This window comes from Oncorhynchus clarkii, chromosome 10 (genome assembly GCF_045791955.1).
Source record: "Oncorhynchus clarkii lewisi isolate Uvic-CL-2024 chromosome 10, UVic_Ocla_1.0, whole genome shotgun sequence".
In the NCBI taxonomy this organism is placed as follows: domain Eukaryota; kingdom Metazoa; phylum Chordata; class Actinopteri; order Salmoniformes; family Salmonidae; genus Oncorhynchus; species Oncorhynchus clarkii.
In genome coordinates, this window is record NC_092156.1 from 11154429 (window position 1) to 11172812 (window position 18384).

Below are 18384 nucleotides of genomic sequence, written 5' to 3' on the forward strand. Positions count from 1 at the left end.
TAACAGTATGTATAATTCAGTGGTCATTGTTGGCTTGTCATCTGTGTGCATTCCCATTCTGAAGATTGCATCTGACATGTTTTATGGATTTGTTTGTATCGGGATGTGACAGCAGCACTCATCTCCCTAGCCTGTGTACAGCTCATAAGGTTTTCTTCACCAAATGACCCTCCAATTGTTGTCTGTCTCCACTTTGGGATCTGTGGCGCGTGCACGTAGTGCTCATCACCTGGGCGACAGGGGATGTGAGGACGAGTGGCTGTGGTTGACATTTCGTCCCACGGGTAACCCAACAGCGCTTGCATTAAATCAAATACACTCTTGAGTGTTTTTCACTTCACTTCCTAAAGTAAGGAATGTTCATGCATTATTTATCAACATTTGAATATGTCAAAGTCACTGAAGCCAATTTAAGTTCCTCTCTGTGTTGCAATTCTGTTTTGGTGGGTGGGATGGGTGCCATGGAGGAAGCCCACCCGAGAATGACCCTGTTTTCCCATCATCATACAAATAAAACTATGTGCCGGTACAGCCCCTCTCCATATGTATTTGGACAGTGAAGCAATTCAAACATTTTGTGGCTCTACACTCCAGCATTTTGGATTTGAGATTAAATGTTTCATGAGGTAACAGTACAGAATGTAACCTTTTATTTGAGGGTATTTTCATACATCTGATTTAGCGTTAATAAATGAAAGCACTTTATCTAGTACCCCGATTTGAAGATGTCACAAGTATTTGGACAAATTTCACTTAGTGTATTCAAGTTGGAGAAAGTTTAGTATTTGGTCACATATTTCTTGCACACAATAACTACATCAAACTTGTTCGATGCATTTACAGCTTGTTTTGGTTGTGTTTCGGATTTTGTTTTCTACAATAGGAAGTGAATGGTGAATAATGTATCGTGTCATTTAGGAATGACTTTTGTCAACACTTTAACACAAATGCGGATGCTACCATAATTATAGATAATCATGAATGATGGGTGAAAAAATGTAGTAAGACAACACTAAAGGAATGACAACACAGGTTTTGAAGGTAATATTCGTTTGGAATGTTCTCCCACCCAGGTAGAAATTTGAATGTATTTCTGTTTTTTGTTTTTTTGCTGGTGTCAAATTCAAATTGTTTATATTTTGTTTCTCTTCCAAGCACCCCATTCCTCCATCTTTATTGGTAAAAGCAAACATGCTAGTGAGTTAGAAATCCATTTTACAAACAGAATAAATCAAAAATACACCCACATCCCGCAAATATAAACAGTAACAAATCCCCAAATGATTCTTCCAATAAACGAGTTGCATTTTACACTACGGTGTCACAGTAGCATCCACATTGCAGTACAAACAAGTGTAGAAGTTTCTCAAAGCAATTTCTGAAATCCCACTTTGACATGTAATAGTCCTGTCCATAACTGACATTTAAGAAAAGGACTGTTCATAAAAGCACATAGCAAAACAAGTGTGAGGGTACTGTGCAGTGAAAAAGATCTTATTCTTTAGCCTTTTCCTTCTGGTCTTCCATCCCTTTCTCACATTTCAATGGGCATTTTATTTATTTCCAAAACTAAATATATTGGCACCTGATATAAGTGTCATGCGGATGGATGTCTGTTACATGGTAACACCAAGCCTCACTGATGGAGATAAGGCAAAGCCTAGAAGTCCAAGAGTTAGATTAGAGATGTGGAAAGTGGGAGGCTAACTCTTTCAATAGGACTGCAAAATGAACAGGGATCAAAAATCTGTTAGGGCTACGGCAACATAAAACTGTTTTTTCCTTTGCACTCAACGTTGAATTAAATGGTCTAGTCTTGAGTTAGAGCGAGACCCTGGCCAAATATGAAAGAAGAACATGCTCTAGAGTTGAATATCTGTAGATCAGCAGCAGCAATACAGGATTCATTTTTTCCTCTCCTGACAAAATGTAAATACAGTATGTAAGGACAAATAAAACACGTTTTTTCATCAAGTATACACATTCACAAGAGGATGTTACTTTGCTCATTTCATAGCCACCAACACAATAATTCTTGACTTGCAGGGAGGGAGTCCTCACTCACTAACACTAAGTGCCTCACACCGAATGGATTAAACTGCTGCCGAATATTGCTACTGTAAAATAAGATCAGAAACTACATGGAGAAATCTGTTACAAATGGCTGGTTTACTTGTAAGCTCTCAAAACCATGCAGCTAAATCCTGGCAGACATGAGCTGGTAAGAATGTGTTGTGAAGTGACGCCACAAGGGCTGGTTTAACACAAACCTACCTTAAGTAGGGACATTAACTACTCTTGCTTGAAAATAAAATGGGCCCTCTTTTCCTGACAACTTCAACATTCATTCAAATGACAAACTGAAAAAATATTAACAAAGTAATTCCTATTGCAAGAAAAATAACAAATCTCGTAAAAATGCAGCCTTCTGATTATGTAAGGCAAAATTATATATAAAACCAAATGCTCAGTATACATTCAAACACCATTGTCTACAGATCTCAAACAAATTTGACAATAGATGACTAGATCCTCATCCAAAGATGTCTTTGGTCTCAGATGACAGAAGAGATGACTCGGGGAAAAGAGAAAATAGAGTTGTTAAACACCATCTCAAAAGTGCGTAACATTAGTCTTGGTGTTCATATGTGCATAAAGTGGCACCACACATTTAGTCGACAACAAAATACTCAGTGAAATATCAAGTGTCTCTCTTTGAATCCAAGATGGAGGCTGTATCTAATTTACATTTCAACAGGGGACGCCGATTCTGTAATCTGTAGCTGTGACAGCATAGCCATCCCTGGACCTTGAGCCTCGTAATTATAGACAACATCAGTCAAATAAGAGAGGATGAAACCATAGCTTAAATATTTATAAAAATACCTATTCACAGTAGTCATAAATGTTGTACTGATATTATCTGGTAACCACATCGAAACATACATTTATTTATAACGGTTTAGATTTATCTCAGCAAAAGTGAGATTTTAATAATTATTCAGATGTTTCAAGAGAAAACAGTCTGCCCTTTCAAGCTTCACACGCATCATTAAAGTATAGACTTTGTCTCATATTAGTCCTTATTTCTTCAGTCTCAAAATACTGGAAGCTGGTCTAAAAAAACCTAAAGAAGTGATTTCCGTCAAATCTGCTTGAATTATTTTAAAAAATATATCAAAGTCCTTCCCACGAAAAAGTGTGACGTTCGTATTGCCTTCATCGCCTCCATGAACGACTCTCATACTCGTCATCCTCATCGTCATCTTCCTCCTCTTCCTCCATAAGCAGGTAAGGGCTGACTTCCTCCTGGAGGAATCAAATGAAATAATCATCTTTAGATCAAGCGGTTCATTGAGTGATGATTTTACATGGTTTTCCAAAATGCTATAAGAAAACAGGAAATAGGGAGAGAAGTACAGTAACTTACCGCATTGACCTCTTCCTTCGAGTCCTCCTCCTCAGGTTCTGTGGATACGGATGGTGTCTTCGGCTTGAACCATGCAATCTGTAGAACGCGACCTTTGAACTTTGCTCCTTGGTTTGCAGCCTATAAACGTGAAAATGATCATGAATGGTAAAATTCAATTAAAACTTGAGAACTTTCTCGGTTATAAAGGCATCAAAATGTTACTGTGTGCATGCCATCTGCAGGACATACATTCTCCGCGTCGCTCCGGGTCTTGAACGTCATGACAACACTGGTAGCATCCTGATCACGGAGCTCCTCTATCTCACCAAATTTCTGTGACAAGGACGAGAATACAGAAACAGCCGTAAGTACCTGTAGAAACTCCTTTACACATCTCTCTGGTGGAAGCACTGTTTTTACAACTATAATGATTCATGCTTTGTACCACTTGAGTTCTAGCACAGAGTTTTCAATATTCAAATAAGACATTTTGGGAAAATTATACAACTAGCTGGATTTGATAAGGGTGTATTTCCTTACCACAAAGTGAGGCATCAGCTCCTCCTTCTCTTCCTGTGTGACTCCCAGGATGGCGATGGCTCGGGGCCTGTGGTCCACCACCATGTGATTGCCACCTCCTCTGCCACCTCCTCTGTGTCCCCGTCCCCTGCCCCTTCCTCGGCCCCTGCCCCTGACGCCTGCTGCGTCGCCCACCTTCCCACGCCCGGTTGGTATCAGGCCCAACCGAGTGGCCTGAGGAAACACAGTCAACAAGGTCATCAGATCCACAACTAACTTCCATTTCTCAACAACACACAGCACGAGGTGCCAGCTGACACTAAGGTGATGCCACAGATCCACATGTGGAACCAAGACAGCTGGCCGTATCACCAGACCCCAAACCAAGGTGGTGGAGATGGTGCTACCTGGCATGTCCTCACCAAACAGTGCCAGGCAGCAGCATCAGTATCCAGGAAGAAAATGTAGTGCTACTGAGAACCAGTGTCCCCACAGGCTTGGTATCCATATTTAATGTGTCCAAGGGAACATGTACCAGCAGACTGACTGTGGTAGCCCTGATGGCTTGGAGCAGAGCACCAACACTCCTCCTCATCCGAATTGTCATCCCTCCACTTTCTTACAAGGAACACAATCTCAAACTTTAATGACATCAGATGCATCAATGTAGGATCTCTGTTTGGTTAGGATTCATTAGTGGGTGTCCTCTGGGCTTGGTAAGTGCCTGCAGTTTAATGTGCAGAAGAGGGGTAAAGCCATGCATATTTCATGGGGGCTAATTTAAGCACACCATGCTGGAAAAGCAATGCAGAGGGCTGTTAACAAAAATACATTTCTTGTTTTCAGCCTGATCCTCTGACATCAACTATGACATAATGTGACTAGCGACAGACAGAACAGCTGTGGGACAAGGAATATGTTCACATCCAAGGTGATGCCTTTCTGCTCGCTTCAGACCATTCTTGAAAAGTTTGCATTTTAACCAACAGTACACATGTTCTGGAGGTGCCGAGGCTGCCACTCCTCCTTCAGTATGCCAGAAGACTGCCACATTCCAGACATGTTCATTAATGCTAGAGAGCACTTCCCAAATTATGGATGCCCTGTGTACCCACCTCAACCTGCAGCTGACCCAGTCTCCTCTTCAGGTCGGTCGTGTCCTCTCCAGAACTCATCTTCTTGTGGAAATCAAGCTCTGCGTCCAGAAGCTCCTTTTGTGCCTGAGGGAGAGCACCATTATTTTGGGATTTCCAAAATGCATGCGCCATTGAAATAGAATGAATACTCCCAGTTAGACAGAATGTTCTGGCCCACTGCTGTGGGGGAAAACAACCTGTGGTTACCTTGGTTACCCCACTGGCTCACAGCAAAAACTTGACCCTTTTCAAAACAATGTTCTTGATGTCTACTTGTTTTAGTCAATTGCAAAAATACATTTAGGAAAAGTTCAACATGTCTAAAGATTACTTTCAACATTGCCTGCTCCAGAGTGTTCTCACTACTTAGAAAAAGTGTAATATTTTAGGGCTTCCCTCATGCCCCTTTTAAATGAAGCTTGTAGCCACATGAGGGCTCTTCTGGCAGGCTTCCCTACATGCAGTCGGATTTTTGACCAGGTTACATGTGGTTTTCAATATACATCTTTGTCATGTTTTGTTATTTCTGTAGAACATTATTTATTTATTTTAAATCGACAATATAGTTGACTCTTTTACAATGGGAAATAATGATTGTTTCCCCCAATTTGTGGGCGTGGTCAAGGGGAATTCCTTCTTATGACGTAAATAGACAGAGTACAGAAGGGGCTTGGAGCCTCTGAAACCCAGTTTCCCAGGTTGGGCTGGCCTTGGTGGGCTAGCTCAAATTGCGTTTCCAGTGCCTCCAGGAATTAGAAATGTCATGTTGCTAGGTAGCCAATTTGTGACTGTGCAGGTGGCTTTGCTAATGTTGCTAGCAATCTAGCACCCTATACTCCTGCCAGTGCCAGCCAGAATCATAGCCATGTATTTAATTTGCTAACGCTACCAAAACGGTTAGTGTCGTCGCTAGCGTTACAAGCTAATTGCTACCTTGCTTGCCATGACATTGGTTATTAGCTCTCTAGCTAACCAAGCAAACCAGACGACAGGTTTGATGCGTAGCTAGATTTTAATATGACCTGGCCGGATACAATTCCTGTTCTCAAGCTATCTTGCTAGCTTGTTTCAACTGATTTGCTAGCTAACGTTTGGTAGCTAGCATTAGAAGGCTGACTGTTCTTATAAAATAAGTTTGTGTAGTGCCAAAATGAATGAAGGATCCAGCTATGGTGGTAATTTGTATAATGTCTGACTGTTACAATACTGCTTGTTGCTGTTAGCTAGCACATGGACAAGCCCAGACGAGCTAACTAAATGTGTCAGCATCCTGCAGTGATTAATTAGCTATCTGGTGGTTGCATAGTAACGTCGTCACCAGCTCGAACTCTAATAGAGCTGGCACCAGTTGTGAAACTGGGAGGCGCTGGCCCGGGTTTCCCTCGACCCAGCTCGAATTTGAGAATTCCATTCGAGCCAACTCAAATATGCCCTAATTTTAAGTGCCAGTGGACACAGAGCTTAATTAACCCTGCCAATTTGACTGGTCAACTCATGGGTTAACAATGGCTGCCTGGTATTGTGATGCAATAATTTCCATGTTAATGTTCATTCACATTTTGTTAACTGACCAAGCGCATGCAATGGAATGTAATTTTTGTAATGTCAGTTGAGTTGATTCAACAAATCACAGAATATGATATGGTCGGTAGACTTACATCTGTCTTAGTCTTGGACTGAGCCGTGTTGGCTGTGGAATGGGAGGCTGGGTTCATCTCGTTCTGAAGCTGGGAGATCTTGTCGGTCAGATCCTTCAGAGTCTTCATAATGTTGGCCCTCTCCTCTGGCTTCAATGTGGCCCTGTTCTTTTCAAGTCTGTTGATCAGAGCCTATAGGAGGGAGGACATGAGATTAACTGACTAATCAATGTAAGACGAGCAGGGTATCCAAGACAACACCCAGGGTCTCTTGGTCTAGAGGTGTCCTTGTTTTGATAGTGTAAGGACAACACGATGATGATCACAGCATGTGGTTTATTTGCGACTAAAATGAAAGGTGATGGTGATGGTGGGATCCTTTAAATTAAGGTCGGAAGTTTCCATAAACCTTAAGCCAAATACATTCAAACTCAGTTTCACAATTCCTGACATTTAATCATAGTAAATATTCCCTGTCTAACATTAGTTAGGATCACCACTTTATTTTAAGAATATGAAATGTCAGAATAATAGTAGAGAGAATGATTTATTTATTTAATCCCATTCCCAGTGGGTCAGAAGTTTAAATACATTCAATTCGTATTTGGTAGCATTGCCTTTAAATTGTTTCACTTCCTGACTGATGTCTTGAGATGTTGCTTCAATATATCCAATATATAAATTTTCCTACCTTATGATGCCAGCACCCCCACAACATGATGCTGCCACCCCCGTGTTTCACGGTTGGGATGGTGTTCTTCGGCATCCCCTCAAACAGTTCTATTTTTGTTTCATCAGCCCAGAGGACATTTCTCCAAAAAGTACAATCTTTGTCCCCATGTGCAGTTGCAAACCGTAGTCTGGCTTTTTTGTGTCGGTTTTGGAGCAGTGGCTTCTTCCTTGCCGAGCGGCCTTTCAAGTTATGTCGATATAGGACTTGTTTTACTGTGGATATAGATACTTTTGTACCTGTTTCCTCCAGCATCTTCACAAGGTCCTTTGCTGTTGTTCTGGGACTGATTTGCACTTTCGGCACCAAAGTATGTTCATCTCTAGGAGACAGAACGCATCTCCTTCCTGAACATATGACTGCTGCGTGGTCCCATGGTGTTTATACTTGCGTACTATTGTTTGTAAAGATGAACGTGGTACCTTCAGGTGTTTGGACATTTCTCCCAAGAACAAACCAGACTTGTGGAGGTCTACAATTTATTTTCTGAGGTCTTGGCTGATTTCTTTTGTTTTTCCCACGATGTCAAGCAAAAAGGCACTGAGTTTGAAGGTCGGCCTTGAAATACATCCACAGGTACACCTCCAATTGACTCAAATTATGTCAATTAGCCAATCAAAAGCTTCTAAAGCCATGACATCATTTTCTGGAATTTCCCAAGCGGTTTAAAGGCACAGTCAACTTAGTGTATGTAAACTTCTGACCCACTGGAATTGTGATAGTGAAATAATCTGACAAAACAATTGTTAGAAAAATTACTTGTGTTATGCACAAAGTAGATGTCCTAACCGACTTGCCAAAACTATAGTTGTTAACAAGAAATTTGTGGAGTGGTTGAAAAACAAGTTAATGACTCCAACCTAAGTGTATGTAAACTTCCGACTTCAACTGTATGTAGTATAAGCAACCATCATACCTTTTGACATTCAATCTGCTTCTCTAGCATCTCCTGCTTCTTTTTCCTCATGTCCTGCTGCAACTTCAATGTCTCCTGAAACAAGAATAAAGCAATTATTTATAGTGTAATTTTGATTTGTGTATAAAAAGGTAATGACTGACTATGAAAGTCATTCAAAATGCAGCTGGCAAAAATTACTTGCCTGCTTCTTTTTCAAGATCTCCTGTGCTTCAAGTGCTTTGGCAGTTTTACCAAGGGACTTGGACGCTCCCTTGTGAACTGTGGAGCTGTAGGGCCCCTTCTGAAGGGCCACAGAAGTAGAGAAGAGTGCCTAGGACAGGAAGAGACAGACAGACCCCTTTGATTACTACCTGACCCCGTCTACTCTCTTTGCCATCATACAACGCCATGCTGTAACTCTGCATAGGGGCACTCTCAGAGCATAGGAGCTGACGGCTTACCGCTGCAGGGTCTGCGCTGGGGTGCGAGACGTCCAGTTTGCCTCCGGCCACAGCCCCAACACCAAGGCCATGTTTGGACAACGTCTTATTATTCAGCACATAGGCTCCGGGATTGTGTTGCTTGATCACCTGCTGGTTTATACAGAGATACATAAGAGTCATGAAATAAATGTTGATCACATCTAACCTGGAACATAGAACCTCTCCATTCAAAATCAAAACTACTGTTCAAATGAATAAATGCTTGGCCAGCTAAAAAAGTTTTAGCAGTAGTCAGAAGTGCTCTGTCCACCTTATGAACGTTGGGGTGCTGCTGCCCCATAGCAGAGCTCTGTCCGTGTCCGTCCCCCTGGCCCTGACCCATGCCCTGTCCCTGCTGGGTGTTGGTCTCACGGTGCCAGTACACACGGATGAAGCGGTTGTTGAGCACCGCCTCAGTGCTGGAGATGGCCTGCCGTGCCTCCTCGTTGGCTGTGTACTGGATCAGCGCTGCCTCGGGGTCGCCACCAAATACCACCTATTGGAGGAGACAGGTCAGAAAGTAGTAAACAGGAAGGCCAGAAGTTATGTCCCTTATTCACCCTTCAAAGCAAAACGCAATGTACACGCCCTAACATTTATTGATCTAAGACATTTTTGTAGTGGTACACATCGTTTCAAGGAATTGTCAGATTTCTTACCTGAATGTTTACGATGGTACCAAACTTGCTAAAGTGCTCATTCAATTTGGTGATGTTGTTGAGATCTCGGGGGATTTTGCGAACTTCAAGCTTAGTGTTGACGTAGTGATTCTTCTTGGGGAAGCCCCCGTGTTGGGGCTTGTTGTTGGGGAAGTTGAGCTGGTTGTTGGCCTGGTAGGTGGGCCTGGAAGAGAATGAGTTATTTGTCTCTTACATTTTTTAAATAGGTATTTTCTTAAAACTGTATTGTTGGCATTTCACTGTCTACACCTGTTGTATTCGGCACATGTGGCAAATACAATTTTACAATGTTCTTACTTGTCCATCCAGGGTTTTTTGGGCGGTGGACCCTCTGTGGGCCCCAGGGGCCTCTTCCTACCATCATGCTCTGTGCTGCTGTAGCGACACACACTGCTGGGGACACTGGCCACCGCCGGCTCTGTCTGGATCACGATGTTAGCCGCTGGGACAGGAGAAACACATTGTCAGTCATAATGACAGCTCAAATCTGGAGGATACGTAAAGGCAGGATTCATACACATTTTGACAGATGGTATTGTGACTTTTCACCAAATTCCCCATGACCAACAATTGGTGTAGTCTACGTACGTATAAAAAAAAAGCATGAGCGACTGCTCTCTGATGCTATGTACCATGTCCTGTCGTTGTGCAAGGCACTTAAACACCTTCACCCGCCACAAAGTAGAATACCTGTTAGGCAACTGTATATAAACATTTAAAAAAAAGTGGTCAACCCTCAGTCTGGAGAGCTTCTTCGTGAGCAGGCTTTGGTCCAGCCCTGCTCTGACAGAGTCAGTTTATCAAGGTTTGGTTGAGCAGCTCATTTCTAAAATGTGGGTAGTTTAAAAGGAGACTGGAATAAAAGCCTGGAGGATGGTTAACCACCCTTTATGTAAACATCGCAACATTACATTAGCTCATTCAAAAATATCAAATGTCTATGGTAGTGGGGCTGGGCGATATGGAAAAATACCATATTTTTCACATTTTATGTTTTTTAATAATAAAGGTTGTAAATAAGCTTTCAGTATCTTGGTCTGCGGTTGTGAGGCCGGTTGAACTTACTGCCAAATTCTCTAAAATTACGTTTGTAGAGAGAAAAAATACATTTGTAGCCCTTTATTGTCCCCAGCACAAGCTACACCTGTGTAATGAGCATGCTGTTTAACCAGCTTCTTGATATACCACACCTGTCAGGTGGATGGATTATCCTGGCAAAGGAAATGCTCACTAACAGGGATATAAACAAATTTGGGCACAACATATGAGCGAAATAAGCTTTTTGTGCATATGGAAAAAAATATTATGATTTTTTTCCCCAGCTCATGAAACATGGGAACAGCACTTTACAAGTTGCATTTATATTCTTGTTCAGTTTAAATGTATTGAACATTAATTAATTTACCCAAGTTTATCACAAGACATGAATAGAACGCATCAGTAATTCGCATTTCCTGCAACTTTATGAAGAGGCAAAAAGAATGCCACTGTGTCTGTGTGGTGCACACCTCTACCACTTTGTGTAGCTGTTAGCGATGATGCTAGCTAATGAAAACAATCTTCTGGTTGATGGAAAGGCTTTCCCCAAAACCTTCTCAATTAAATGCTAACGACAAACTTCAGGATATAATTGCATAATTTCACAAGGCCCTACCTGCCTGGCAGAATTATGTTAATCAGTCCAGTAGGTATTTGTTTTGAAAACTCTACCATCACATAGGCGCTATAAAAATAAAACTGCTAAACAGCCTCTTGGATAGGTGCACAATTCAATTACAGTAACTACACCCCAAAATCTAATATTTTACCCTGACCTCAAAAGTGGTCTACGGATATGATTTAAGCATTGCTGTGGACTTAGAACATCCAATTTAGTTTTGGGAAAATCTGAATTTGAATCAGGTAAAAAAATAAAAACAGATTTCATAGCACCCTAAATACAGAAGTCCTCATGTTTACTATAGGTTAGGATCAGAAAGAAAGCCCAAACTAAACCACCAAAGTATGACCCACATGTGATACCTCTGGATCCCTGGCCATCCCCGGAGGTGAGGCCGATCAGGTTGGGCCTCTGGGTCTGGATGCGGGGGATGAACTGCCTGTACTGGGGCCGGCCGGCTGCTGTCATGCCTGGAGACTCTGGGTTGTAACCCTCTGGGTCATAATTATCTGGCAACACAAGGGAGAACAGACAAACATTAGAAGAAGTCAGTGTTTTACACAGTGAGAATACCCAAATAGACCTATCCATCACAACACCTACTTTAACTATATGGCTACACTACAACTACAGGGAGAAAGAAAATACAGTTCTAGTATTGAACTCAATATTATACCGTCTGCTTTTGCTCTATAATGTTCAATGGCTTGGGACTCAATAATGCATGCAAAAAACTAGAGCAACTAAAAATAACATTTCAATTGAGAGAAGTGAAACGCACTGCATTTTAATTTCCTCTCTTATGTGGGCAGGACTACTAAAATAGAGTTTTTGCACTGTCTAATGTGCAGCTTACAGGAACAGTGGACTTTAGTTCATCAACAGTGCAACCCTCTGGTCAAAAGATGCTACTGCACCCTAAAGAAACAACTAGCTCATGCAGGCCAGGCAGTAGCACAAAAACAAAACTAACACCCTCACTCAAAAAGGAAATAATTTGCAACACATGAATGAACCATGTGAACATAAATACTTTAAGACAACAGCATTTCTATGTCCTTCCTCACTACAGTCAAACAATACCATTTGGTTCACATGGATTTGAAAGTCAGTGTGTCAAAGAAAACAAATTGACAAAAATGTGAACAATATGGGAGCTATGCTCATAAAAGTACCACTTTGCCAAGCTTATTGAGAAAAGCATAGTTGCTTACATTCTGACTGAGAATATTGGGGGTGTAGAGAGACAGAAGAGGGAGGTGGTGGAGGAAGAGGAAGAGGTCCCACTCCAGGCGGTCCTAGAGAGGACGCAGAACTCGTCCCTGAGTGGTTGGGAGTTTCTATCCCACTTGTTGGTATCAATGGGGGCCCTATGGGAGATACAATTCCTTAATAAACTCCTTAACAGAATAGGCTAGGTAAAGTACTACAGACATAAACATTAAGTATAGGGTGAGTACTAGTGAGGGTAAGACAACAAAGACAGCCGTTTCCCTGAGGTGTGTTTCTATGTAGCACAACAGTCCTTATAACATGCTATTTCTCCATGGAACAGGCCAGCCTTGAACAACAGGGAAACAGCTTTCTTCTCATTGATACAAACACACATCCATGCACCCTAAAATGACTCATCCATAGAACTTGTCTTTATATCTGTGCCATTGTAGCATCTGTGACAGCATGGGCAGTGCGCCATTGAGGCTACAACCCATAGGAATCCCCACCTAGTTGACTACTTTAAAAATGGTGGAAGCCCTCAATGGCAATGTCCACGCTAAAAATGAGTTATATCCATGACGAGTCCTCCATCTCTAGGCTCTCACCACATCAGGAACTAAAGCTAGGACCCTGGGTTTTTCTTAAATCACGTGGACTGACCAGGAAAAACTCCTGGCCTTAGCCTATGTCAAACAATGACTGGTGAGCATTCCGGGTTGAGTTCCTAATTGGAGACACATTACTCACCAGGAGGCGGCATAGAGAAGATGCCCGGTGGGGGTGGCTGGCCGTGGAGGGGCATTGGCATCCTGATGGCCGGGGGTGGCTGGCCGTGGGGGGGCATGGCCATGCGGGCCGGTGGAGGCATGCCAGGTGGAGGAAACGGAATCATGGCGGGCAGCGTGACGTCGTCCACGATCAGAGGATCATTGCCATGGTCAAAGGGACAGAGGTCACCACGCACACAGAAACCTTTTTCTGTGGAAGACAGAGACTGATCAAAATTCCATTTAAAAAAAAATATGAATTCCTTTCTTACTGTAAATGCACTCAGCAAGATGCTTGCCAATAATAGCTTTAAAAAATAAATCAGCCCAAATGAGATTATCGGTTTGGCAACCTTGACACTTTTTGTTTACAGTTCCTGACAAGATCCAGGCTCATCTCTGAACCCTCAAGGTGGGGTGGAGTGAAATGTCATTGCTGTTGAGACTGTTGGATGAATATAAAGTGTCCCTCAGGGGAAAGATGTTCAACTTGGGTCATTAGCGCTGCTTTAAACCAGGCAAACACCCTACTGAGGGTTGGAATACCACACAACCGATTGCATTTAATCCATAAAGAAAACACAATCGACTGGTATTTTACTAAATATTTGTACAATTTGAATAGAGTAGACATAAGCTTAATGGTCAACAGATATGAACCCTGAAGCACAATGATTAGAAGGCCATGCGAGGCCACCTGCTTCCATATTCAACATCCTTTTACACATTTTTGCAAGTACATACATTACATTAGAACTTATTTTGGTTATGGATAAGTGCCTTTCATTAACAAAAAGATAAAGCTGTTTAGCTACATAAAAAAAATGGTTATTGTAAAAGAGAAAGTGTCCTGAACGACTTACCTGGCAAAAATAAAACCCAGATATTGTTGCTAGATTTACAGCAAATCTGTAACATCTTGTATCATAATATAGACCAGAGTGAAATTAGACCATTTTAGTTAGCCCTTACCGTCATAGTCACGGCAGCGGTGCTTGACTGAAGTGACCTTGTTGAACGGCTTGCCCTCCCTGTGATTAGAGTAGTAATTAGACCAGCTCTCTGTAGTGCTGTCGGGCAAGTGAGCGGGTGCTACCACGGTAACAGAGTTCTGGACTGCTTGGCCCCCGGAGGAGGGAAATGGGTGCTGCTGGGGGGTAGGTAGGAGGGGCGGAGGATGCTGGTGGGTTACCAGGGACCCAGAGGTGGAGTTGAAACTCTCGGGCTCCTTTCTCTCCACTTCAAACTTTGACCTGTAATCTGTTTAACATACACAGACACACAGAAAAGCTTGAACCTAGAAGGACCCAAAATGCAACATAACCCAGGAAAAAAATACCCCCTTTAGGAAACATTCTCACCACAGAGGGCATTTAAGGATCCCCGAGTAAAAGTCCAATAAATACACTAATGTCTTTTGCTTGTTCTTAGCAAAGATTTGTTTTCAACCTGTCAGGTTAAACATTTGAAGTAAAGCAAATGTCCATGTCCGTGCCCCTGTGAGTCTCACCTCTCCCTCGACTGTGCTCCTTGTCCCTGCTCTTGCCTCGGCTCCCACTTCGGCTCCTGCTGCGACTGTAGCTGCGCCCACGAGAGTTGCCTCCGTGCCGGTCATGCCTCTCCCGGTGGGAATCGGTGCTTTTACCGTGGCGGTCCATGTCACGCCGCTTACGGTCGTCTCGTCTGCGGTCACCACGTCCCCTGTGAGGTCAGGTAGCAGCACCTTTAATACAGCACCGGAACTCAAGGAGTTTCCGGTCTTTGTAGTAATCTGTACTATTGATGTGACTAGCATTTCAACAACAATAACTAAATTATGTGTCAAAGGTGAAGTCCATTAAAAGGGCCTAATCAAACTAACATCTTGATCCCAGAGAGCTACATCACTGTCAAGAGGAACTCACTTGAGAACACCAGGAAACAAAACATATAGAGTCCAGCCTCACCTTGATTCGTTTAAGTCAGAGCGGGTTCTCAGTGGACTTCTCCGCCTCCTGTTATCCCCCCTATCCTCTTCTACATTTTCAGCCTTAAGAAAACAACAATAGTTAGCTAGGTATATCCCCACTATCAAAGACTGACATAATAAGACAGAGGAAGCTCAAAAAAGCCCTTACCTCCACAGCCTCCTGTTTTAACACAGGGAGTTTGGGCTCCTCTTTGGGAACTTCCTTAGGAGGTGGATTCCCCAAGTAGTTTTTGGTGGTCAAACATTCAAAGAGCTTATCAACAAACCCAGTGGTTTCTGCAATAGGGAAAGCATCGAGGCATAAGACTTTTATAAACATTTCTCTCAAATGATTTCACAGTCAGTCAACTACATGTTTACGCAACGAAAATACTAACATTAGTTGGTGAGATGCAAACACTGACATTAAGGAGTTAAGTAGCCTACCTTTTTGTAAAAAGACATCCAGTTGATCTGCACAAAGTGCTTTCAACTCTTTCTCAGGTTTGTCCTTCTTTACCAAAGCCACAACATAGTTGGCTAAAGCAGAGGGGTCAGCCTCACAGCTGCAAAAGCAAACATTATCCATATTACTCAACAGGGTTTGCATCGTTCCCAACCAGAGGTACTAGGATACCTGTGTGTACTTTCCCTATCCGCATGGGGTACTTTAGAAGACCATAGGATACTTGTAAAATGCCCATGTGGGGTACTCCGGGCAGAACAAAATTCAGTTGGTGGTGCAGTAACCGAAAAAGGTTGTGGAAACACTGCATTAGACAATATCTAGCTAGAATCATTCCAAGAGAGTTGTAAGGAAAAAGTTGAGGTTTTTAAGGCAGAAGGTTAGACCCTAATCTCATGCTACATAACACATATGCTGCAAATGACAACACACACGTAGTTACATCAACTTGGATGACATGCTTCTTAATGAACTGGTTAGCTAGCTGGTTGGCTAAATGCTAGACGTCACTGCTAGCACTGTCAAAGGCCGGGTAGATGCAGCTAACTTAGCCACTAAATTTATGATAGGATGTTAAACAAACTATGAGTAGACTAAGTAGTTACCCATTCATCACAAGCCAAACGTGATGTGCAGCCATTAATATAAATAATTCACCTTGATTGGGACGATGTTGATTGAGTTGAGCAAGCTAGCTTTTAGTTAGCTGGCCAAATTAACTACTGTAACGTTAGCAACTTAAATAGTTAGCTAAATTGCGGCAGCGACAGCAAAACACATGTCTAAAATGTCATAATCAGATTAGTGTCTGCAATTTACCCAACAAATCCGATATGCAGAATGTGTAACGTCGCATAATTGACAGAACAAACGTTAAATGTGTATTTTTATTGCCATTTAACGAGCAAACGTTAGCGGTGGCGTAGCTAGTGCTAACTCGTGCAATCTAGCTAAATGTCATTTCAATTAATCAACACTCACATTGGCTCCAGGAGTTTTGCCAGCCAAGACTTCAAAGCTTCCACATTTTCTATGATCATCATGAAAACGACTTAACAATACTGACTACAAGTTCAATGTGCGTTGTGATATTCCTCCTTTCATCGTCTATAAATGTATATTAGGCTTAGCTAGGCCTTCAATAGTCACTCCACTTGCAGGTCGGACGAATTGCTTTACGTTCAAACACAGGCATGGCAACTTAACTGGCAATGTCGTAAACCGATCAGCTGGCCACACTAAGATTGGGGTTTAGTGCTATCCAGGATCCTTAAGACGTCCCTACCCCCCATTGAAGTTTATATTTAAAATGGTTAAGGTACTTTTTATTTTTATATATTTTTTTACCTTTATTTAACTGGGCAAGGTTAATGTTAGGGTTTAGGGTAGGGACGTCCTAAGGAATCCCGATAGTAACCAGTAACCAATCACCCTAAAACTGAATCCTGAGACCCTGGTTTTGCAGCTCTACTTAAAATGTTAATTAATGTCCAAGTTTCAGTATTCTTTGAACAAACTTCAGGCAAGAGTTGACTCTTAACTAAAATCTTATATCAAATCTTTTTTTTCACTCCTGTAGATGTCAACAGCTAAGTGCTGAAGGTTCGTTTTACTCCAATGTTTGTAAACAAAGTAAATCTAAACATATACTATACAGCCTAAAAACATGGTTAAAACTATAATTTAGATGGTCAGCCCTTGCATCCATAGGCCTGTCTATGAATATGAGAGTGGCTACATTTCTCCAACCCCATCCCATCCCTTACCTTGTTTTTCTGGGAATTATCTTTGTTATTGTTTAAACTGCTGATTGCAGCAATAATGATGAGGAACGATGATGTTGTTGTTCTTCAATCTAAATTAATTATACATATTCATTTTAGGAGCGAAACGGAACAGCAAAGTTGGACTTTCTCAAAAGATAGAGGGGGGAATCCAACAGAAATGGGAGAAGGAAAGAAGGCTTGATTGTGACTCACCCACCACTATTTGTGAAAGCACATTGTAAGTCTACTTGGACCGTTAATATGATTATCCATGCCCTACTTTAGTTTTCACGGCCACTTTTCCCAACCTAATGTACCACCCTTTCATTCACAGCAAAAACAAGTACTTTGTCACCCACCCCTACTTGAATGGAAGGCTGCATCTCAGTCATACTTTCTGCCTTTCGAAGTAAGATATATATGGATTTAACTTGTAGATGTACTAAGTGTGGGTCTTATTACTACGTTCAAGATCCTCTGTGAAAAATGTATTTTACACACTGCTCTTTATTTCATTGTAGTTTGCTGTTGGTTTCCATTGCTTGAAAGGGAAGCAATGCCTATTTCCATTTGGGTTGCATTGTACAGGAAGCTTGCTGTGCACATCATACATGATCAGCTGTTATTTAAGAAGGTTACATTAATCTTAATTCACAGGCCTGTGCAAGCAAGCTGAAGTGAGATATGGAGGTTCCCTGATGAGGAGGAAGAGAACCCCAAGTTTGCAGATGAGTTAATCTTTAAAGACAAATCTAAGGGCATAGAGGTGAACATTTTATGCAAATATCAATTGATCCTCTGCACTACTTGTAAGCTTGGGGAAAATAGTTTCCTTTAATGCACAATTCAAAATGTAACTTATCTCTTGTGTGTGATCTTCAGAGCAAAGCAGTGGCAAAGGCTGTAGAGTCCAAGTTCCAATGGGACATTATGTGGTCTCTGGGGTAGAGTGACAAGGAGATGGTGTCGTTTGCCAATATGGAGCACTGCCTGGAGAACTTCTCACCCCAGGCCGTGAAAGACCAAAAGGATGGGTGTAAAGGTGACTGATTATGACAAGAAACC

At 42.0% G+C, this 18384-nt stretch overlaps 1 protein-coding gene and 1 pseudogene across 1 annotated transcript; one reads left to right on the plus strand and one right to left on the minus strand.

Annotated features, from left to right (window-relative positions):
* Positions 1-629: 629 nt before the first annotated feature.
* Positions 630-16739, minus strand: LOC139418004 (RNA-binding protein 27-like). Its single transcript, XM_071167077.1, has 21 exons — positions 16535-16739; positions 15535-15653; positions 15257-15384; positions 15086-15168; positions 14650-14840; positions 14112-14399; positions 13120-13350; positions 12369-12524; positions 11517-11663; positions 9792-9936; positions 9474-9657; positions 9086-9310; positions 8794-8925; positions 8535-8663; positions 8351-8425; positions 6726-6896; positions 5047-5151; positions 3953-4165; positions 3662-3745; positions 3431-3550; positions 630-3309 (listed from the first exon to the last, which is right to left on the minus strand). Exons 1-21 carry the CDS (start codon positions 16594-16596, stop codon positions 3220-3222), a joined length of 3078 nt encoding a protein of 1025 aa, XP_071023178.1. The 5' UTR covers positions 16597-16739; the 3' UTR covers positions 630-3219.
* Positions 16740-16862: 123 nt separating this feature from the next.
* Positions 16863-18384, plus strand: part of LOC139419819 (leucine--tRNA ligase, cytoplasmic-like) — a 28963-nt pseudogene continuing 27441 nt past the window's right edge.

Excerpts from the sequence above, each read along its gene's own strand:
- LOC139418004 (XM_071167077.1), bottom strand. The coding sequence starts at position 16,596 with ATGATGATCATAGAAAATGTGGAAGCTTTGAAGTCTTGGCTGGCAAAA. Across the intron at positions 15,169-15,256 it reads TAAAACAGGAGGCTGTGGAG|GCTGAAAATGTAGAAGAGGA; the intron begins GTAAGGGCTTTT and ends TGTTTTCTTAAG. Across the intron at positions 14,841-15,085 it reads TCTGACTTAAACGAATCAAG|GGGACGTGGTGACCGCAGAC; the intron begins GTGAGGCTGGAC and ends CTGACCTCACAG.